The sequence below is a fragment of the Lissotriton helveticus genome, chromosome 6 (assembly GCF_964261635.1).
Source record: "Lissotriton helveticus chromosome 6, aLisHel1.1, whole genome shotgun sequence".
Classification (NCBI taxonomy): domain Eukaryota; kingdom Metazoa; phylum Chordata; class Amphibia; order Caudata; family Salamandridae; genus Lissotriton; species Lissotriton helveticus.
This window is the reverse complement of record NC_136067.1, coordinates 1,493,519,823-1,493,543,007: the sequence shown is the minus strand read 5'-3', so window position 1 is coordinate 1,493,543,007 and position 23,185 is coordinate 1,493,519,823. Positions and strand designations below refer to the sequence as shown.

At 50.4% G+C, this 23,185-nt stretch overlaps 1 protein-coding gene across 2 annotated transcripts in view; it reads right to left on the bottom strand.

Annotated features, from left to right (window-relative positions):
* XPO1 (exportin 1) overlaps positions 1 to 23,185 on the bottom strand; it is a 960,241-nt gene that overhangs the window by 239,039 nt on the left and 698,017 nt on the right. For both annotated transcript variants that reach the window (XR_013596235.1, XM_078649290.1), the window contains exon 18: positions 11,771 to 11,954. Coding sequence is in view for 1 of the 2 variants with exons in the window: in XM_078649290.1 (XP_078505416.1) it covers positions 11,771 to 11,954 (184 nt within the window). In the remaining variant the exon portion in view is untranslated. The remainder of the gene's footprint in view (positions 1 to 11,770; positions 11,955 to 23,185) is intronic.

Sequence of the window (23,185 nt, the reverse complement as noted above, 5' to 3'; positions counted from 1 at the left end):
TGCTGGGAGTTTGTCATTACAAACTCCACAACACCATAATGGCTAAACTGAAAACTGGGAAGTTTGGTATCAACATTCTCAGCACATTAAACCCACACTGATGCCAGTGTGGGATTTAATGTTAAATGCACGACAGAGGGCATCTTAGAGATGCTACCTGAAACTCAACCAACTTCTAGTGTCCCAACTGAGTGGCTGCTTAGGCTGCCATCCACAGACATGTTTCTGGAACCCTGGGTCAAGAGCCTGCTGCTCTCGGGTAGCCTGAAACAATGCACATCCTGGGACTAGGTGGTCACCCTGAACCATGCTTCCTCGGATCCAGAAACAACAAGAAAGATTATTTATTTATTTAGAAAGTTTTATATAGCGCGAACAAGATCTTTGCAGATATCCGAGCGCTTTACAGACGAAAAGAACAACGTGTGAGCAAATAATATTGGGGTGGGGATTATAAGAAGGACCGAAGAGCTGTGTGCAGAGCAAGAGGACAACGCCCACTGACTTGCCCCAGCCCTACCTGCATGTCTTCCCTCGAACCTGCGAAATCCCGATAGGTCCTGCAGCCAGCAACCTCAAAAACCCCGGAGGACCTGCCTAACTCCGCTTCCAAAGACTGTCTCCCGTGAATACCAGATTTGTTCAAACAGACTCCAGCTCAGCAAGGACGCACAGGACTGCACCACTCTGAAAACAGACCCCCACGGCCAGAGTTTGAGTGGCCCAACACCAAGAGTAGGTCTCTCATGCGATCCTGGCCCGAGATCCAGCGACCCTTGACCTGCCTCAAGCCTCCAGCCGACGCCTGCAGCCTCAAACCAGAAGGTCCCCCCCCACCCTCCCCCCCAAACGCGACCAGGAGCTGGTAAGAGGATCAGACCCTAAAAGGCACCCCTGCACCGGAAACCCCATGACCTTGGGTTGCCCAACAGACGGTGCCTAATCAACCCCGAAGAAGACAACTTACTTCTCCAAGTGGTGGTCCCACCCAGAAGACCTTTGTCCCCGAGCCTGCTGTGTTTGCAAACTGGAGACTCCCCAATGAAAGCTACAGGATACCCGATATCAAAACAGAACTCTGCACCCGGCTGCCACAGTGCCGCTGAGGGTGCATCTTTTGTGCTGGCCTAAACCCACATTTGCCCTGAGCTTAAGTCCGGGAGCTTTGCTCCCACAACCCAGTGGCCTGCTTGTCAGCAGACACCAACCAAAGGCCCCCTACCCCTATTGGATAACACTGGGCCTCAGCACTCTGCACCCAGCCACGCTAGTGCCACAGAGGGTGTAAAATGAGTGCATCCTTGACCATGGGTGAGCCAGAGTCTAAACCCAGAATACCAACTCCCATAAAAAAGCACTCCTGTGAACAGATAACATTATTTTACTCCATCGCGCTAAGGGACCTGGCAGAGACAGGTGAGCCACCCCAATTTGGGCCACTGACGTCTGGTTTCTGTGTCCTCAGCAGGCACAGAGTCTGTCTTGGGAGTTTCTTTTGAACAGAGCTACTGATCACAGGAGATCTGGTCTTTGTTAAAGGCAATCAGTCCTCCCAGAGTTCTGGAGGCCGCTGGCTGCAGGACAAGGGGACTTGCCGCAGGGTCTCTGAAAATTGCAGACTGGCCGGAAGTGCTGGGACCAAGTCAGTTCTTCTCTGCAGTCTCCTCTGCTGGGCATCTTCATTTTTCCTTCTTAGATAGATGGAATATGTTTTCATGAATCAGGGCTGCCCCCTAAATATGGTATTTAGGCAGTGGGCTACCGACTTTAGGGTGACTACACCCTTGGTGTACTCACTCCACGTGGGGGAGTGGGCACAAGCCCGAATCCTGATTGGAGAGTGCCTGCGATCTGCAAAGATACAGGGCACTGAAGAATGGACTTCACCTCGCCTCCCCACAAGAGGGGTGGAGTTGGCAAAGGTGGGCACACCGGGGCTGTACCAATTTTTCCCGCCTGTCTTCCTGCCGAAAAAGAGGTGAGACAGGAACCGCAAGCTTTTAAGCCGGGCATCCCTCGTGCACCAGGAGTCAATGGACTCAAAGAACGATGTCGAGAAAAAGTCAGTCAAAAAGTGACTGGAGGTATCACTGTCTCCAGATCTGCGCTTGCTAGCACAGAAAAATAAAGAACTGACGTCAGCGCGTGAGGGCGGCGTCTAGGTAGCTATCGCGACATCATCTCGGCGACCACGACGCCAACGACGAACGGGTCGTCGACCGACGCCACCTTCCGACGGGCAAGAGTACTGCTGACAAAAACTTTCGGATCCAGTCTGACTCCTGGGGGTAATTCTAAGGTAAGGAATCTATAACTAACTATTTCAGATAAGAGTGCATCCTTGACCCTGGGAGGTCAAGCATGCACTCTTAGTTGTGGGAGCAAAGCTCCTGGACTTGAGCTCAGCACAGGGGCAGCTGTGTAAAGGGTGCTGTTTTGACGTAGAGTGCCCAGATTTTAATGGCAATTGCCGGTTTTGGATTTTGGCTACAGGCTCGGTCCAGGATGTCTCCCGGGAGGGTTATCAGCTGAGCAGGTAAGTTAGAGGGCTCATGACATAGGTGCTCCTCGGGTTCTCCTCTCCAGTGTTTAGGGAGACTGGATGCAGGGGTGCCTTTTTGAGGTTGGATTTCACCTTACCGGGGCACCCACGGTTGCGGGGGTTCACCTTTCAGAGGCTGCAGGCAACCACAGAGTCCTGGAGGGGTCAACCACAGAGCACTCTGACTCTGGAGTACCTCACTGGGACCGGCGGACCACTAACTTAAGCCATAGGCGACATGTGCAGTGGTGGTTCCAGGCGTCAGGTTTCTTTGTCCTCAGCAGTCTCAGATTCTTTCTTTGGAGACTCTTTTGAACAGAGTTGCTGTTCACAGGCGATCCGGTCTTTGTGGAAGGCAGTCAGTCCTCGCAGGGGGTCTGGAAGTCGCTGGCTGCAGGACAAGGCGACTTTTGGTGCAGGATCTCTGCAAACTACAGATTGCAGGTAGGGCTGGGGCCAATTCTGTTCTTCTCAGTTGTCTTCTTTGCTGGGCGTCTTTCGTAGGTTGCGGGAATCTCTTCTTGGTTCAGGGCCATCCTCTAAATACTGTATTTAGGAGCTTTTTAGGGTTCGAGATCAGTAGCAAAGGGGCTACTAACCTTAGATTGACTACAAATTTGGTGTGCTCACACCACCTGGGGGAGTGGCACAATCCCTAATCCTGATTGGAGTACGCCTGCCATCTGCAAGATGGCGGGCACCGAAGAGTGGGCTTCATCTCTCCTCCTACACCTGAGGGGTGGGGTTTGCAGAGGTGGGCACACCTTCTGGGCTTTTTCAATTTTTCCCACCTGTCTTCCTGACGAAAAGGATGAGAGTCAGGAAGGGGACCTGCTCCGGTTAGGAGAGGCTGGCAAGGCCCTTGAAGCTCCCCTGCCACATATGGCTATTCCTGGCCTGGGGGAGGAGTGACCACCTCCGCCCAGGAAAGGCTTTTTTTCTGGGGAAAGAGAGTGAAGGCTCCCACCCCAGGGGTCCAGAAACATGTCTCGTGGTGGCAGGATGGTGTGTACCAGTCAGGGAAACCACTACAGGATGGTCGTTTTTCAGGGCGCATCTCTAAGACACCGTCTGAGGGAATTTTTCATTAAATCTCACACTGGCACCAGTGTGGGTTTATTGTGCGGAGACGTTTGATTTCAAACTTCCAAGAAGAATTCAGTAAAGTCATTATGGTGCTGTAATGACAAACTCTCAGACCATATACTCTTTCAATTGCTTTACTGCACTGACAGTGTGTGAGAAGTTGGCCTGATGTGCAGTGTTCACTATTCTAGTGATCACTATATATCAGTCCAAACAACCCTTATTGATGATTGGTTGTAAGTCAACCTTATAGACCAGCTATCCTAGTAGCATGGATACGAGCAGTCTAAGGCTAAGACTCTAGAGGGCGTGTTAAGCCAGCTGTTTTACCATCACATTACCCCTTGAACACCCAGTGAAAGGACACCACACAAGTGTTATGAAAATAAACAGTGTATTTATTAGAATCACAACAACCCTGTACTCTTTATGAGGACAGGGTGCTAGGCACACAACAAAACTCTTACGAAAATACTTTTAAGTTAGCACGTTACACCAATGCCCGAGGGGCACGAAAAACCATATACACTAAAAGTGGAATGCGAATTACTAGCAGGTAAGTAACAGTTCTAATAGGCTTTGGAATCGCTAGGACTGGACTAGGGAATCGTTAGATTACTACTAGGAGGCCCAGGGGACTCGGGTGCAGAGTGTGCACTCTCACGCGGGATGCGGGACAAAGTCTATGGAGGCTAGTAAAGGCAAAGTTAGTGTTCACGGGCGAACCCGACCTGGTAGGAAGAAAACGACAGTGGATCCTGACCCTAGGATAGTGAGGCTATGCTGGGACACCGAAGTGCCGAAGTTACCTAGCCCAGGGGCTGCAGCTGCATAGGTCTGAAAAGACGTCGGGGATCTCGTTGCCGGACCAGGAGCCTGGAAGGAAGAAGTTGCTGGCAGGCGACCAGTGAAGGAAAGTTCGATGGATCCAAGCCTGGATCAAGGAAGAAGAAACCTGAAAGCAGAGGGGACCAAGTTCTTGAATCACTAGCCAGTGATTAAGTGGGCACCAGGATGGCACCGGGCGAAGTCACCGCAGTCAGGTGAGTGGGCGCTGCTGGGCTCTGCAGTCTCTCGGACCAGGAGGCGTTGTCGGCGACCAGGATGGAGGTGCGAGCTGTCCCACGAAGGATGAAGTCGTTGGCGTCGAAGTTACCCAGGATTGGGCAACAAGCCTTGGCTAATTCAAGCCCACGCGGTGGACTCAAAATGGCGTCTTGAGTGGACCAGGAGGGTCCAGGGTGCTCCTCTTCTGGGAGGGAGCAAGGGCCAGTCTGGAGCAACCAGACCAGCAGCAGAAATGTCGTCGGGCGTCGTCAGGAAGGCCACAAGCCAACGGGCTAGTAGCCAAACAACGCGGTGAGCAGCAGAAGGCAGAAGGGCCCCACGCCGATCGTGGAGATGCTGGGGGGCTGCTCTTCGGTGCTGGAGCTGCTCAGGGTGGGGGCTTCTCGGACCCCAAAGCACTCACCAGGAAATTACTCGGTGGGCTTGCTGTGCAGAAGTCGTGCAGTCTTGGCGATGGCCGGTCCCTCGAGGTCTCGTCGCACCCACGGTTCTCAGCTGTGCTGTAGAGGTGGGTAGAGGTCAGAGGTGCCAGGGAAGCCGGGTCTCGTCGAGCTGGGCAGTCGGATTCCGGAGGAAGGACGTGCAGCAGACCGCAGTGTTCTTAGATGGTGCCTGCGGATGCAGGGTGACTACTCCTTAGCCACAAGGGAGAATCTTGAGGAAGAAATCGTGAAGTCCTTTCGTGGAAAGTGGTATCTTGATTCCAAAGATGATCTGATTTGGAAGGGGGCCAGTTCCTACCTTTATCCTGTAAAAAGGGGCTGGCACGCGACTAAGTCCTGCCCTAGGGGTGGGACTAGGAGGGGGGTGGTTACACCCACTTCCTTGGCGGGCTTTTCCCCAGCACAGGGTCTGGAGTGACCCTGGAACTGGTTCCAGCCAGCCTATGCACAGTGAGCACCGGGGTGCCACGTGCAGTCACCTTCCTCTAAAGCCCTGCCTACCTACAATACACAAAAACCCTGTCTGGGACGGTGCTGGCACCGCCCCTGGCAGGAAACCCTTTGTCCTTATCTCCTGCTCTGGGAGGACTCCCAGCAGCAGGAGGGCAGACTTGTGTCTCGGTGGCAGCATCCATTTTGTGGAGCTGAGGCTCTGTTTGACTTTAACCGGGGTTAGGGGTTACATACATGTCGTGTCCCTCTAGAAGGGTGGAATGCTAACCCCGTCGCCAGAATTGGCGAGGGGTTAGTATTCCAATTCGTATGACACCTTACTCGACATGTTTTGATAAAGCGATACCAGAGTTGGCATATAACCGCGAGGATTATAATGCACTTAAGAGTATATGGTATGCGATATCATGGAAACGGCTAAGGGATGGATCCCGAAAGCCGTAGACAGGCTCAGCTCAGGCCAGAGCACCATCTCACACGATTCCAAGCACTCTGCCTTCAGGATTGTTAAGGCCTGCCATAGGAGTGACTGATAGGAGATCTGTGTGTCCATTTTAGGGTTAGATATAGGTATACTATATCTAAAGCAAAGGGTGATTACACCACCTTGCCCCAGCTGTCGTGCAGCCAGTTGTGTCAGATTTGGATGGCCAGCCAGGGGTGGCATAATACATGCTGCAGCCCCTGGTAGGCCCTGGGTACACCTATGCCCTGGGTACCTAAGGTACACTGTACAGGGACTGATAAGGTGGCTCAGTATCCAATTTAGATATGTACCTAAGGTACATGGAATCCATTTTACAGAGAGAGCAGTGGGCCTGAGGTCCTGAATAGCAGGGCCTCAGGTCTACTAAGTCAGAAAACCAGCAAAACACCAGGCAAAAAGTTGGGGGCAACCATAGTCAGGGATCTACCTTCCTACACAGTGTCTAAGAATGGACGTAGACACTGTGGGGGTACAGTGCTCATGCAATTGTACCCTCACCGGTGGTATAGTGCACCCAGCTAGAGGGGTATCTTACCTATTCAATGTGCATCGTTAATGAGGGTGATCCAGTTGAGGACATTGGGGGCTGGGGTAAATTTATGGTGTATCAAAAAATTACACCCAAGACCATCAATCTAATATTACCTAACTCGATAAAACAATCATGTTTCTCCAAACGTCACTGACTTGACTTCATCTTATTTGAGAAAGTCTTCAATGGTGTACAAGGCACTTTGTAAACACACAGGGTACTGATTTTATTCCGAAAGCCAGGACTTTGTACTGATAGTGTATTCAGTTTACCACAAAATGTTAGCATTTGTGTCTTTGATTCTGGGATGTGTAGGTATGCATCCTTTAGATCTATTGTTGCCGTATAATATACTTGTAATTGCGGTATGACATCCTGCAGAGTTGTCATTTAGAATTTTTGTCTCTTTATGAACTTGTTCAAGAAATGGAGGTCTAGTACAGGACATAGTGTCCCGTCTTGCTTTGGTATTAATAACTATGTTCAGTAGTTACCCTGGTTAATCTAGTTATTGAACACTTATATTGCATTCTTTTGTAGCCATTACCATACTTTCTATAGTAGTTTTCTTTTGTCTGAACCATTCTCTTGGGGCCTTTTCTTGGTGGATCCTTGATAAGTTCTATACAATATCCAAACTCTATGATGCAGAGTATCCATTTGTGTGATGTTACCTCTTTCCACTCCAGGAACAAATCTTTTATCCTTCCGCCCACGTGTGGGAGACATGGGGGTACGGTTGCATGCAGTAACTTGCTAATTGCTGCAGCCACTCAAATTTGTGACTGTGTAATTCCCATTGCTAGTCCCCGAAAGGTTTGGCGTAGATGTGTTTGGTACTGCCATTGTTGCATTTGTGATTACAGCTGGCGTGGTGGGAGGTTGTGCCCAGGCTCCTTGTAGTTGCGGATCCTCTCCTTAGGTGTCACCCGAATTGCATGGCTCTTGGACTTGGCGGTGTTCCTGTCTTTTTTTTTATTTGTTGTAGTGTGTGGTCTACTGCACTTCCAAACAATTGTTCTCCCCTGAACGGAGAGTTAATGATGTTTGCCTGTACCTTAGTTTTAAAACCGTTCACCCGTAGCCAGGCATGCAGTCTTAAGGTGGTACCCATTATCTGCCTACTTGCTGTATCCGCTGTATCTTGTGCTGATTTTAGGCAGGTTTTTTGCAATGTTTTTCCCTTCTTCTGACAAGGATGCTGCGTGTTTCTAGCTTTGTTCTGTAGATGTTTCATCAGCTCTACTATTTCTCCCCAGTGTTGATGTGCATTCCTGTTGAGCAGGGCATTTGAATTTGCTAAGTGCCACTGTGTTGCTGCTCCTCTTTCAAATTTTCTCCACACCATTTTTCACTTTTTTATTCGGTGGTGGTCCGAATTATATTGTTAGGTTAGCCCTCTTTCTGGTTGTGGCAACAATGATGGATTCTGCTTTTACAGGTACTCTAATGTACAGGAGGTCTTTTGAGGAGTGTTTCTATTTTTTCTCTGCCATTGGTGTTACAGACCTGCATGTTATTCTTACTTTGGGAAGGCATTAAAGTCTCTAGGAGGAAGCACGATTGACTTTTTTTCTCGTCCAATTGCACTCCATATTTGTCTGCAGCCCTTTTTATCAACTGACTGTACCTCGTTATGAGGCAAAGGCCTAGACTGATAAGTGTCAATTTCGTCTTCTGGGCACATTGCTTTGAAGTTCTGCAACTGTCTGGAACAAATTTGACTTTGCTAAGTCTTGGAACATACCTTGAGCTTCAGGGTCTTCACAGATCTCCTGCCCCTCCCGTTCCTGCGGTTCAGGAGTCGGTGGGGGGCTCCAGTTCCATCTATTTTCCGTTGAAGGTCTCTTTTCTCTTGAAGGGAGACATCAAACTTTTTTTCCTTCTGCATTATCCCCATAATTTCGCACCTGAGAAGCCTCTTGCACCGGATCTCAGCCAACAGCCCCTTTTAACAGCAAGGTCGTGATAACTTGCTTTAACAAAAGAAGATGTTGATACGTTCTCCTTGCGGGCGGATTTCGAGGGGGCTTGCGAACAAATTCTAGGGTGTGGCCCGATAGATTATTTCCAGTACCTATTTGTCCTTTGTGATGGCTTCCCACTGGCACAGAAAGGGAGAAAGATGATGAAGCTGAAATCAAGAAGAAGGCGGCTGGTGAACAGAAAACGTCACTGCCGTCTAGAGGAATCTTGAGGTTTACCTTGTGCCGCAGGCTTGCGTCTAGCCGATTGCACGACGCATTGGAGGCACAAAAATGTTGCTGTCCTCCATATGGCTGTATGTAATTTGTTTATGAATACGGCTGAAATCTGTATACTTGATAGGACGATCTTTGTTAAAACGGTCCTCGTCCTCCACGAAGGGACTGAAACCGCATTTGCGGCAGCATACATAAGGTACGTTCTGTCTGTATCCTTCTTGATACCCCCTGTAACTCCTCGTCGCCGTGCTTTCCAAACAGGTTTTCCCCATCAAAGGGCTTATCTAAAATCTTTGATGGAACTTCAGGGCAGAAGCACGTTGCCCTCAGTCAGCCCTGTCTATAAAGGAAAGCGGCTTCTGTCATTTGTCTGAAAGCGATCGCAGACGGATCCATTGCTGAATCAATGACTTCAGAGGTAGCTCTAGCACCTTTCCTGCAGGAAGTCTGGCTTACTTCTATTTATCTTCGGGAAGATGTTCAAAAAGAGGTGCAAGATCCGATCACAACTGGCGGTCGTACCGCCCCAGGATTGCTAAGGCATTGAGGCACATAACAAGGAGATTGCAGATTCTTGTAGCGCCTCTGTGCACCTTGCATTATTACTGAATCCGGTCGAGGATGCCCAGTCTAATACGCCGGAGCAGAATCAAGTGCTTTGTATTTCTTTTCCATCCTCGCCAATACAGCAGGAACATAGGCTGGATTCCTCATAAGTTTCAAACAGCATTTTTTAGCCGGATCCTTAAAATCATAGGAGGGAGCATTTGGTTTTTACTACAGGTAAAGGCAAATCAAATCTTTTAGTGGCCTTTTCCAGTAACGCATGAAAGCCTGCAATATCTCCCGGAGATAAACTTACTGGACAAGGGAAGGAGTCGGTGAAGATGGAGCAATGTAATAATCCCATTCTCGGACAACCAAGTTTGGATCCTGAATGAGGTCACCCTCCTCAGGCTGATCGTCTGCTTCACTCTCGATGTAGTCATCTTGTATTGTAATGCACAAAGGTGCAGGTCTCTCTTCTTCAGCACCAGGCAGTGGAGTAACCACTGGCGGTTGTGAAAGAACCTGAAAACCCGGTCTTCTGGGCATCAGTGGAACTGGAGCGTGAGTCTGGAAATCTTTTTAATAATCATGGAGCAATTGCCTAAGGTCAGTGACCAGGGAAGATGGTACCAGCATGGAATCTCTCCATACCTCCTATTGCTCCTCGTAAGCTTCATATGGATAGTGTTCCTGGAAAGAGTTGCATTGTTGCGCCTGAGAATGATCCGTGAAGGAGTAACAACCTTTCCATATAAAACAACGTGTCCTGCATGTGTCTCTCCTCTTCCTCATCTGTGACCTGGCATTTAACCCCGAGTTGTGATGGGCTGTAAGCTGGACCGAACAAACTTTCATCTACCGATTACTCTGTATCAAGAAGGTGAGAGGGCGGCAGAGGTGATATCTTGGAGAGAGATGTCAAATCTGGAGACTTTTGGCTCAATTGGAGACTTTTAATGTCCTGTTTGTGTTCCGTTGATGACGCAGTCAAAGTGAGATGTCTGAACGGGATAGTAGTCGATATCAGCAGTCTAAAAGGGGATTTAAACACTTATCAACTGAATGCCCGTCAACAGGTCATATACTATCGTCGATTGAGTTCCTGTAGTCTGAGCCGTAGACGTGATCGTCGACTATGCCATTGATGAGGTGATTGTAGTCACAGTATTTGTCGACGAGGCAGTCACCACTGGCGTCGTTGACACAGTCGACGCTACTGACTACTATGGATATTTGGCTGTCGTTTGACGATAGGTCAGTGGACAGAGCTTTTTTCGTTGACGAAGCCTGTTAGAAGAGTTGTGACAGGCAGAGAAGCAGCAGAAGACTTTCAGACCAGAGTCCGTTTCAAGGCTGCTTTTTCGGCAGAGGAGAATTTATCTGCCTTCCTTTTCTTAGGATCAGTCTTTAATGAGGTAGAGCTCTAATTTTTACATTTCTTTCCAGCTGAGGATGGCCCAGAACTTTCTTCAACATCAGATTCAGAGTACGATTCAGATTTTTTCTTTTGGAGCCATAACTATCTGGCCTTCATGTCCTTCAGAGTTTTGGCTAAAAAGGTTATGCAGTATTTACAGTACTTGGGTGAATGTTTGAGATAAAGAAAATAGAGAGTCTTTGTGGGGTCCTCAGAGAAAAGTCTTGCTTTCCCACAAGATCTGCATGGTCTACAAAGCCTCTTCTTTGATCTCACTGACATTTTAGAAGCTAAGAAGGTATAAGAACCGTACCTTGAGATAAATTCTAGCAGGGTCAAAAGTTCACTCACTGACAAACTGAGAAGACCTATGGAAGACACCCCTTGCACAAATGTGGTTAGAAATCTGAGAGATGGTGGCTCTTCTGGGGAGTGGAGGTCTAGGGCTCGTCTCTGGTTGGTAAAAGTTTCGACCTACATAAAGATGCTGATTAATTTTAAAGTTTTCCTTTCTTTTTTATGTTTTCTAATGTACTTTTATAGTACTGCTTTTCAAACTACCTCGAGACTCCCACCATGACGACAGGGAAGATAAAAGCACGTGAATCCATGAAATATTCAATACTGGAGAATATGCATAATAAATGGACACTCAAATTTCGTTCACAGACCAAATGCCCCTTTTTCCGCACCAAGCTAGTTGATGGCACATTATGGAAGATAAAAGCAAGTGCTAAAATGATGCAGGGTTGAGAGATCCTGTACATTTATTACACATCTGTCTCAGTCCTACTAGAAAAAACAGTGATCACACAGGCAAGGGTCTGAAGAATCCATATTACCAAAGCAATTAAGAGAGACTCCTAGGTATAGGAAATTCTATTTTGGTAATCTGACTGACATACAGAATTGCCTTTTTTTTTTTTTTTACAAACATTCATGCAATTCAGGACATATGAGAGAAATTAAACCATTATAAACCTCCTTACCGTTAGCCTGAATGGCTGCAGAAATATTTTCACTTAGGCACTTGTACACATTCAGCATATCTAAATATATCCTTCCAAGCTGAATTACAAATGGGTGACCAACTGCTTTACAAGCTCGAACATTGGTTTTTAAAATGCTACCAAGCTGCTTCACCGTTTCTGGATCCTTAAGAATATCAACATTCTAATGGATAAAAGAAAAACATAGCTCAGGTAAGAGAAACATTTCCTTTTCAGACCTGCAAGTATTTAACTTGCCTCTCTCAAATAAATTGAGAAAGCCTACCTGTGTTTCACTAATATCGGCAAATGCATTTGGAAGGAAGAAAAAGTTACAGGAAATCAGAAAGTATAGTCAGTAGATGGATTATGTTACTTGCCCTATAAGCATCTTTTCGAAGCATGCGGTAATGCAGATTCACATGTTCGGTCTACTCCTGCCATCTAGTTTTGGGCTTGGACTTGTATAATTTTGTTTTCTCGAAAAGGACTTGAGTCACGAGCTATAGTGACACCGCCATAGTTGGCAATGCGCACAGGCATAAACTCCATAGATTGTATTTCTACATGGCGGGTGAGGATGGCAACAAAGTATGTGAGGAAAGAAATATACTACTTACCCTGTAAGCACCAGTTCATGGCATGTAGTGGTGTAAATGTACCTGCACTGCATACTACTGCAATGTAGAGTTGGGTCCAGAGTTGTACAAGTTTTTTCTCTTTGATAAAGTTTTTCAAGTCACAAGGTCAAGTGACTCCTCTTCTTAGTAGTAATTCGCACAGGCATCAACTCAATTGTTAGATTGTTATCCCGCAGGAGGGTGAGAAGGGAGCCTCACTTATGTGTAATAAGATGACCATGCTAAATGTATAAATAGTGAAAACTAATAAATGTAAGGAACTGCAACGGCCACAGGTGTCCGGAAAGAGTGGTGGACGCATGTGGATCTATAGCACTGCAGGCCAAGAAGGAGTAGTCTCTGTCCTGTAACTCCAGTTCTGTAGTAGGGGTATCTCTGTTATAGTCATAATCTAGTGAATAGTCCCGCCCATGTGCGAGGACCCCGGCAATCAAAAATAATCTCTTAAATTGTCAGAAAATTGCAGAACTGCAAAGACACTTAAGAGAAAATTTAAAGACAAATAATGCAGCCTATATTCACAGGCTACACTGTCCAGTACTTCAACTAGAAAATTCCACCAAAAATCCACAAACAGCAAAGCCTGTCCAGATTTCCCTTGCTTTAACAGCAAACACCCTCAGAAATGATAGAGAGGAAGGCATGGACAGACAAGCCCCATAGGCTGCCATTATGTGGCTTAAATAGGATACTGTGCCTTTAAGAGAACTTTCCAGAACTTCTCCCAGAATGCATAGCAGGTCCCTCTCACTTTCAGTTCTTTTTGAAGGCGTAACACGCCAGACCTGTCGCATTCCTCAACTGAACATCTCTCTCCACCGGGGAGGCGGGAGGGCGCTTATGACTAACAGAGATACCCCTACTACAGAACTGGAGTTACAGGACAGAAACTACTCCTTCTGTAGTAGGGGATCTCTGTGTATAGTCATAATCTAGTGAATAGAATGGCAAGCCCATCCCCACACCAAAGCGGCGGTGGAGAAACGAGAAATAACGCCACTAATGTGCAAACAGATTTCGCAGCGAAGCCTGCCCAACCTGAGCGTCTGCCCTGGCTTCAGTGTCCAGGCAGTAATGCTTAGCAAAGGTATGAACCGACTTCCAAGTGGCCGCCTTGCAGATTTCTGCAATCGGAACATTACGGAGCAAGGCTGTCGTGGCAGCTTTGCCCCTGGTGGAATGAGCCTTAGGCTTACCTCCTAAGGTCTTATTAGCTTTTTGGTAACATAATTGTATGCAGGACACAATCCACCTAGAGATAGAATGCTTAGAGGTCGCAAGACCCGTCCTGACAGATCCATAATTGATAAACAATTGGTCAGACCTACGAATATCCTTGGTCTTATCCAGATAAAATTTCAATACCCTCCTAATATCCAGGGAATGTAACGACCTTTCCGCTGGAGATGAAGGATTCTGAAAAAACGTAGGCAAAGTTATGGTCTGGTTGACATGAAAATCAGAAATAACCTTTGGAAGAAATTTAGGGTGAGTACGCATAACAACCTTAGCAGCATGAAATACAGTATAAGGTTCTTGGCAACACAGCGCCTGAATTTCACTCACCCTGCGGGCCGATGTAATGGCCACGAGGAACGCCGCCTTCCAGGACAGGTGCTGCAACGAAGCCTTATGAATAGGTTCAAAAGGCTCCTTCATCAACCTGGACAGCACCACATTCAATTCCCATGAAGGCGAAGGCAGCCTGACAGGAGGGAACACTTTCTTCAAGCCCTCCAAAAAATCTTTGATCACAGGGATCTGGAAGAAGGAAGTCTGCGAAGGGCATTTCCTGTAGGCAGTCAAAGCAGCAAGATAAACCTTAATAGAATGGACATTAACACCTTGGCTGCTAAGGGGTTTTCCTGCTGTGTGCTACAATCTCAGATTCTCCATTGTTCATGACAAGGTCAACTCGTCATAAGCACAGGGCAGGTAAAACCCATGACGAGTTGACCTTGTCATTAGCATGGAAGTGGTTAAGGCCAGACTGCGCCAACTGTAGAAGATAAGGAAGGATGACATCTTCCTTACAAGTCGTCGGAACATAGTTCTTAGACTTGCACCAGATGCAAAATCTCTTCCACTTGTAAGCATAGGAAGTCCTAGTGGAAGGTCTTAGACTCCTTCAGTATGTCCATACAATCTGCAGGAAGATTCAAATGACCATATTGCACAAACTCAGGAGCCATGCTGCCAAACTCAAAGACGAGAGGTTGGGGTGCAACATCAGCCCCCCGAACTTCGTGAGAAGGTCCGGCCTGCACGGCAGCCGAATGTGAGGAAGGAGAGACCGGTGAAGCAGGTCCGTGAACCACCACTGTCTGGGCCATTCCGGGGCAATCAGTATCATCCGCGCCCTGGACTGGGACAGCTTGATGAGAACCGTCGGAATCAGGGGAATGGGTGGAAAACCTTACAGAAAGCTGTTCGACCAGTTGATCTATAACGCGTTCCCCAGCATCCCCGGCTGGTAGTACCTGGAGGCGAAGCCTCGACATTTGCTGTTTTCGGCGGTGGCGAACAGATCTACGTCTTGAGTCCCCCACCTTGCGAAGACTTCTCCTAGTACTTAGTCGTTTATGACCCATTCGTGGTTTTCCTGAATCAGTCTGCTCAGCGCGTCTGCCTGAACATTCTGCACACCTGGCAGGTGGGTAGCCGTGATCGTCAGTCCTCGAGCCAGAAGCCAGCGCCAGATCGCCTGCGCCTCCTGCGACAGGGTACGTGACCTCGAGCCTCCCTGCTTGTTGAGGTAATACATTGTGGTCGTATTGTCCGTTTGCACAAGTAAATAGTCGGTCTGGAAGGACGGGTGAAAGGCCTTCAGCGCCAAGTGAACAGCTGAGTTCCAGGAAATTGATGTGGTACGTGGACTCCGTCGGGGACCACGTCCCTTGAATCTGTAGGTCTCCGGAATGCGCTCCCCAGCCCTGGAGAGAAGCATCCGTCACGATAACCTGAGTGGGAATGTCCTTGTGGAAGGGAACCCCTCTGAGGAGATTCTCCGCTGAACACCACCACTTCAGAGACTGAAGAGCATGCAGAGATAGACGTATCTTGTCGTCCCAAGATCCTCTTCTCTGATCCCACTGATCCTCCAAGCACTCTTGCAACGGTCTCATGTGCAGCCGTGCATGTGGCGTCAGGAAGATACAGGAGGCCATCGATCCCAGCAGAGAAGACATCGTCCTCACTGTTGTGGATGGAGCGGTCATGAGAGCCCGAGCCTTCCGAAGCAGTGATAATCGTCGCTCCTCCGAAGGAGACACGCTTGCTGGCAGCGTATCGATGGAGGCTCCCAAGTACTGGATGCACTGGACTGGAGTCGGAACCGACTTGGACATGTTGATGTGCAACCCCAGCTTGTTCAAGAGAACGCACGTCTTCTGGAAGTGCGCTTGCGCTTCCGTGAAGGAGGAGGCCTTGATCAACCAGTCGTCCAGGTATGGGTAGACAAACACCTTGTTCCTCCGTAGGTGTGCGGCTACCACCGCCATGCACTTTGAGAATGTCCTCGGCGCAGACTTCAGTCCGAATGGCAGCACTGTGTATTGATAGTGATTGGCGCCGACCTGGAACCGCAGGAACTTCCTGTGTTTGTGTGCAATGGGCACATGGAAGTAAGCATCCTGGAGGTCTATGGCACACAGCAGCTTAGGATAAATCTGATGCAACGACAGCATGCAAAACTTTTCTCTGCGAATCCACTTGTTTGCTCGTCGCAAATCCAGAATGGGCCTGAACTCGTTCTTGTTCTTTTTTCGAACCAGAAAGAAACGGGAGTACAGACCTCTTCCTCTTTGAGACAGAGGTACGACTTCTATCGCCCTTTTCCTTAACAGGATATCGGCCTCCGCCTGGAGCTCGCGCAGCTGATACTGCGAGCCGACCGGAGGAATCGATGGAGGAGGGCTGGTGAACCGAATACTGTATCCATTGCAAACAATATCCAGCAGCCACTTGTCCTGAGTAATTTTTCTCCACTCTGCCAGATAAAATTGAATGCTTCCCCCCACCGGAGCGGGTAACAGTTGTCGGGGAAGTAAGTGCTCAGGGCCTAGACCCGGCCTGGCCCTTAGTCGCTGGTGCCGACTGATGGCCGCCTCTGCCCCTCTGGCGTTTCTGGAATGGTCTTCTGAACTGCTGCTGCTGTTGCTGCTGCTGTTGTCCAGAAGACTGGCCACGCCCTCTGCCTTGACCACCGAACCGGCGTTGTGTGGTAAATAAATAAATAATACCTCTCTTTTTGACTAGACATATATCATAACAGATAGCTCAATAAATAAGAGTCAAGATTCGAGGTAGTAGGAGTTTTGCAGGTTTATTACAGCATAAAGGACAGGAACAGGACAACCTGCATAGGAATAGGATAGCAGGGCCCAGCAGCTGCTGGGGCTGGATCTGGGATGAGCGCGCTGACTTTTAATAACAATACATGAGCATATATACATAACGCAAACACATAGCATTACATTGCAGTAGGCGTAGCAGTGGGTGGAGCAGAAGGTGTGACGCGTAGCAGTCGCGAAAGATAAGGGTGAAAAGAGGTGTAACGGGGCGTATACATAGACATGTGATGCAAACGTAACAGAATATGTCATGAATGGGGCGGAAACATTGGAGGGGGCTACCTAAGGAGCCGGGACCTCTAACCTGATGGTGCGCGTAAACTAGCAAATGACGTATCACTAGGAGAAGCTGGGGGCTATGAACTCTGTGCTAGGAGCAGAGACTGAAGTCTGGAGAGTCAGGGCGACATGTACCTAAACAGTATCTAGTATCTGATGTTTAGAGAACATGTTGATATAAACTAGAAGTCAGGAGAGGAAAGGCTAACTTGATTCTAAGACTGGACCATGCATTATTCTACATGTAGTGCGTGATGAAGAATATTAAATGACCATTAAATGCAGTATTTCTCTAACGTGGAGACGTGAAGGCTAGACAATGACGGAAACTATTGATGCGATTCAGTAGTTTAGGAATGCAGAGAAGGAGGACTGAACTGATAACTGGAATCATAACATATTCTTGGCAGACTCAGAGACTGAGCCAGGCTGAACCGGGCACTGTGAGGCAGGAAGTAAGTGAAGGGTCGAGGATACAGGTGGGGGCTGTATCGCTCCTCAGCGAGGCTTCAGGAGACAGGAGCTGAATCTGATGTCCGGGCCCTTTCGAGGCCTAGAGACGGGGACTTTATAATGGAATAACGTGCACACTGAGAAACGTGGCAACGTAGCTTTACATAGGCCTGATATTCGTAGTATTCACGAGAACTGGAAACTGGCATACTAGAGGTGGACACAACTATAATTGCGTCATGAATCGAACATGGGGAGTACATATGCATATTTAATCATGCACACATAACATATTATGGATGACACGTAGGGACACAGAACATGGCAAAATTTACTTTTCCACAGTTGGAACAGACGGTACGTCTTCTTGGTCTCCTCCAAACCCACCGCTGTGAGCGTTTCAGCTTCCGCCTTCATGCGGGCCATTTCATCATCAGGGTGCTTCCCGAACAGGGTTTCGCCAGAGAATGGCAGATTGGCAACCCTCTGCTGAGCGTCCGGTTTCAAAGACGTAAGGCGGAGCCATGCATGTCGTCGCTGGTTTATTCCGTGGCAGAAACCATGCGCCGCCAGTAGAGAAGAGTCGGCTGCAGCGCTGATGACTTGATTCGCCACCAACATTCCTTCGTTTAGCACCTCTTGGAAGTCTTGTCCTGCGGAAGGAGCTCCACAAATTGTTGAAGGGATTCCCAGAGGGCTCTGTCATACCGACCCAACAAGGCAGTGGCACTAGCTGCCTTCATTGAGGTTGCAGAGGTCCCACAAACTCTTCTCCCAGACAAATCCAACCACCTACATTCCTTATCTGGCGGAACCGTGGAGGAAGGTGTGGTGGCATGCTGTTTGCGCGCCGCCGTCACAATCACCGAGTCTGGAGGGGGCTCCAGCCTTAGAAAGGCCGGGTCCGAGTCCGGAGCCCGGTACTTCTTCTGCAGTCTGGAAGGTGCCGCCTTAGTCACCGCTGGAGTGAGGAAAAGATCCAGGGCCGGTTCTTCCAGGCCCGGCACCAGTGGTAGTAACGGCCGAGACAAATGCTTCTGATGGAGCGTCTCGAAGATGACCGATGTCTTTGGAGTGGGCACCGTCCAAGTAATGCCGTATTTCGCCGCACCCCGTAACAGCACGTCCTGGAAGGACACCAGATCGTCGATCGGTGAAACCCTCGTGTCCGGCGAATCCGACAAGGTCGGGGAGTAGTCTCTGGTCCCAGACGACCAGGTCCGTGAACGAGACCTGTGTCTCCTGTGGCGCCGTCTAGATCGTGTGGAAAACCTGTGACGCGAACGTTCCCTCCGCCTGGAGCGGGAGCGCGACCTCCCAGCACGTGGGCGCTCCACCGGTTTCCGTGGAGGCGTCTTCCGTGGCCTATCCCGGGGCTTCGGAGTAGGCGTACCCTTAGGACACGGGTACTCATAGTACGGCCCGCGGGCCAGTGGCGGCCCGGCAAGCCTTCCTTTGCGGCCCGCGGACCTTGCTGACATTGTACCCGTGTTTTGGGAATTTTTTTTAGAGTGTCTGCAAACACAGTGTTTCAGCAGCGCAACTCTGAGAGACTCTGAGAGACTCTGCTGCGGGGCCAGGGCGATTCCAGTGAATGAGTCGAGCTGCAGGGGCCTAAGAAGAGGTGAAATGCCAACAAAGCCCCATTAACATGCTAATGGTCTTTTAAAGACCTGTTAATTGCTCAAGTGCGGCAGTGTGTGTCCCGGAAGCTGCCTCGGCCAGGGCGGCTGGTAGGAGGGGTCCTTTGGGAGAAGATCGCCCGAGAAGTCTGTGGGCTGTACAATGCAGATCCATGCAGACCCCCTGCTCCCTTAAAGCCGTAAACTTTTTCCATTGAAATGACCAGTGTCTATGAACCCAGGTCAATCAGCACCTACAAGACAGTCATAATTCATATATTCGAAGTGGACACAAGCCCATTCAACTGAGACCCAGAGCCAACCTGGTGCTCAGTGACATCCCAACCATTGGGACCAACATAGAGCACCGGAGGACGACAGGGAAGGCGTTTTGAGGCGGCGTGTCCCAGAGGGAGGGAGACAGAGGGAGGGAGAGGCAGACAGAGAAAGGGAGAGAGGCAGGCAGAGAAAGGGAGAGCGGCAGACAGAGAAAGGGAGAGAGGCAGAGAAAGGGAGAGAGGCAGAGAAAGGGAGAGAGGCAGAGAAAGGGAGAGAGGCAGACAGAGAAAGGGAGAGCGGCAGACAGAGAAAGGGAGAGAGGCAGAGAAAGGGAGAGCGGCAGAGAAAGGGAGAGCGGCAGAGAAAGGGAGAGCGGCAGAGAAAGGGAGAGCGGCAGACAGAGAAAGGGAGAGAGGCAGACAGAGAAAGGGAGAGGCAGAGAAAGGGAGAGAGGCAGACAGAAAGGGAGAGAGGCAGACAGAAAGGGAGAGAGGCAGACAGAGAAAGGGAGAGAGGCAGACAGAGAAAGGGAGAGAGGCAGACAGAGAAAGGGAGAGAGGCAGACAGAGAAAGGGAGAGAGGCAGACAGAGAAAGGGAGAGAGGCAGACAGAGAAAGGGAGAGAGAGAGGCAGAGAAAGGGAGAGAGGCAGACAGAGAAAGGGAGAGAGGCAGACAGAGAAAGGGAGAGAGGCAGAGAAAGGGAGAGAGGCAGAGAAAGGGAGAGAGGCAGAGAAAGGGAGAGAGGCAGAGAAAGGAGAGAGAGAGGCAGAGGGTGGGAGAGAGGCAGAGGGTGGGAGAGAGGCAGAGGGTGGGAGAGAGGCAGAGGGTGGGAGAGAGGCAGAGGGTGGGAGAGAGGCAGAGGGTGGGAGAGAGGCAGAGGGTGGGAGAGAGGCAGAGGGTGGGAGAGAGGCAGAGGGTGGGAGAGAGGCAGAGGGTGGGAGAGAGGCAGAGGGTGGGAGAGAGGCAGAGGGTGGGAGAGAGGCAGAGGGTGGGAGAGAGGCAGAGGGTGGGAGAGAGGCAGAGGGTGGGAGAGAGGCAGAGGGTGGGAGAGAGGCAGAGGGTGGGAGAGAGGCAGAGGGTGGGAGAGAGGCAGAGGGTGGGAGAGAGGCAGAGGGTGGGAGAGAGGCAGAGGGTGGGAGAGAGGCAGAGGGTGGGAGAGAGGCAGAGGGTGGGAGAGAGGCAGAGAGTGGGAGAGAGGCAGAGGGTGGGAGAGAGGTAGAGGGTGGAAGAGAGGCAGAGGGTGGAAGAGAGGCAGAGGGTGGGAGTGAGACAGTCCGAGTGAGTGAGACAGAGGGAGACAGGGAGAGAGAGAGGGAGAGGGAGAGAGAGAGGGAGAGAGAGAGGGAGAGAGAGAGAAAGAGAGATTTGTGTATGCCAGGTCTGGTGGCTCAGTGGACGAAGGCGTCCGCTGCAGGGACCTGTGATCAATCTCATGGTCAGTTTTTTTTTTGTTGCTCTAGCCCGCCCCCTTCCCCACTGACCCCGCCCCCACTGGTGCGGCCCTCGGACACAAACCACACTGTACATTTGGCCCCTGAGAGAAAGTTTGTGAGTACCCATGCCTTAGGAGGTGTCGGAAGCAGAGGCAGCGACACCGACCGCGGTGGCCTATGAGGAGGGACTGGCGGCAGAGGCTGCCCCGCAGGAGGCGGCGGAGGCAGGGAGGGGAGCGGTGGATTAGCCGGAAGAGCTTCCTTCGGTAGAGGCGGAGTGGTCGCAGGCCTTGGCGGTGTATATACCACCGAGTACACCGTGCCCGATGACTTCTTCGAAGGAGGGGCCTGTGATCCAGACCCTCCAGAGCGTGAGCGACGCCTCCGACGTCCTTCACCAGATCCAGCGTGACTTTTGGCGCCAGAATCCCTCCTGCGCCTCTTAGAGGAGGTTGAGATCCTCGGTGACGCTGATCTTTTCCTGCTCGACGTCGAGCGTCGTTTTTCAGGCGTGGAACGGCGATCCCTCGACTCTGGCGTCGAACGCCGTCTCCTCGACGTCGAGTGTTTCTTCCTCGACGACGATCGTCGCCCCCTCGACGACGAGCGGTCAGACCTCGACGGCGAGCGTAGACTCTTCCTCCTCGATGACCGTTTCCTCACGGTCCTCGACGCCGAGGATCCCCTCGACGTCGAGCTGGTCGGCGGCGACCGGCGCCGTCGGCGGTGACTTCGTCGACGGCGATGCCTCGACTTCGACGACGCCGTCGGCGGTGACTTCGACGGCAGCCTAGCCAGGCCTCTCGACGTCGATCTTCCACGCTGTCTCGACCCGGAGCCCCGGGGAGAAGGGGAACTGTAGGAAGGTAGATCCCGGACTATGGTTGCCCCCAACTTTTTGCCTGGTGTTTTGCTGGTTTTCTGACTTAGTTGACCTGGGGCCCTGCTATTCAGGACCCCAGGCCTACTGCTCTCTCTGTAAAATGGATTCCATGTACCCTAGGTACATATCCAATTGGATACTGAGTCACCTTATCAGTCCCTGTACAGTGTACCTTAGGTACCCAGGGCATAGGTGTACCCAGGGCCTACCAGGGGCTGCAGCATGTATTATGCCACCCCAGGCTGGCCATCCAAATCTGACACAACTGGCTGCTTGACAGCTGGGGCAAGGTGGTGTAATCCCCCTTTGCTTTAGATATAGTATACCTATATCTAACCCTAAAATGGACACACAGATCTCCTATCAGTCACTCCTATGGCAGGCCTTAACAATCCTGAAGGCAGAGTGCTTGGAATCGTGTGAGATGGTGCTCTGGCATGAGCTGAGCCTGTCTGCGGCTTTCGGGATCTATCCCTTAGCCGTTTCCATGATATCGCATACCATATACTCTTAAGTGCATTATAATCCTCGCGGTTATATGCCAACTCTGGTATTGCTTTATCAAAACATGTCGAGTAAGGTGTCATACGAATTGGAATACTAACCCCTCGCCAATTCTGGCGACGGGGTTAGCATTCCACCCTTCTAGAGGGACACGCATGTAACCTCTAACCCCGGTTAAAGTCAAACAGAGCCTCAGCTCCACAAAATGGATGCTGCCACCGAGACACAAGTCTGCCCTCCTGCTGCTGGGAGTCCTCCCAGAGCAGTAGATAAGGACAAAGGGTTTCCTGCCAGGGGCGGTGCCAGCACCGTCCCAGACAGGATTTTGTGTATCCTAGGTAGGCAGGGCTTCAGAGGAAGGTGACTGCAAGTGGCACCCCGGTGCTCACTGTGCATAGGCCGGCTGAAACCAGTTCCAGGGGCACTCCAGCCCCTGGCCTGGGGAAAGCCCGCCAAAGGAGAGGGGTGTAACCACCCCCCTCCTGGTCCCACCCATAGGGCAGGACTTAGTCGCGTGCCAGCCCCCTTTTCCCAGATAAAGGTAGGAGCAGGCCCCCTTCCAAATTAGATCATCTTTGGAATCAAGACACGACTTTCTGCGAAAGGACTTCAAGATTTCCTTCTTCAAGATTCTCCCTTGTGGCTAAGGAGTAGTCACCCTGCATCCGCAGGCACCATCTGAAGAACATTGCGGTCTGCTGTAAGTCCTTCCTCCGGAATCCGACTGCCCAGCTCGACAAGACCCGGCTTCCCTGGCACCTCCGACCTCTACTCACCTCTACAGCCAAGCTGAGAACCGTGAGTGCGACGAGACCTCAAGGGACCGACTATTGCCAAGACTGCACGACTTCTGCACAGCAAGCCCGCCGAGTAATCTCCTGGCGAGTGCTTTGGGGTCTGAGAAGCCCCGACCCTGAGCAGCTCCAGCACCGAAGAGCAGCCCCCCAGCATCTCCACGATCGGCGTGG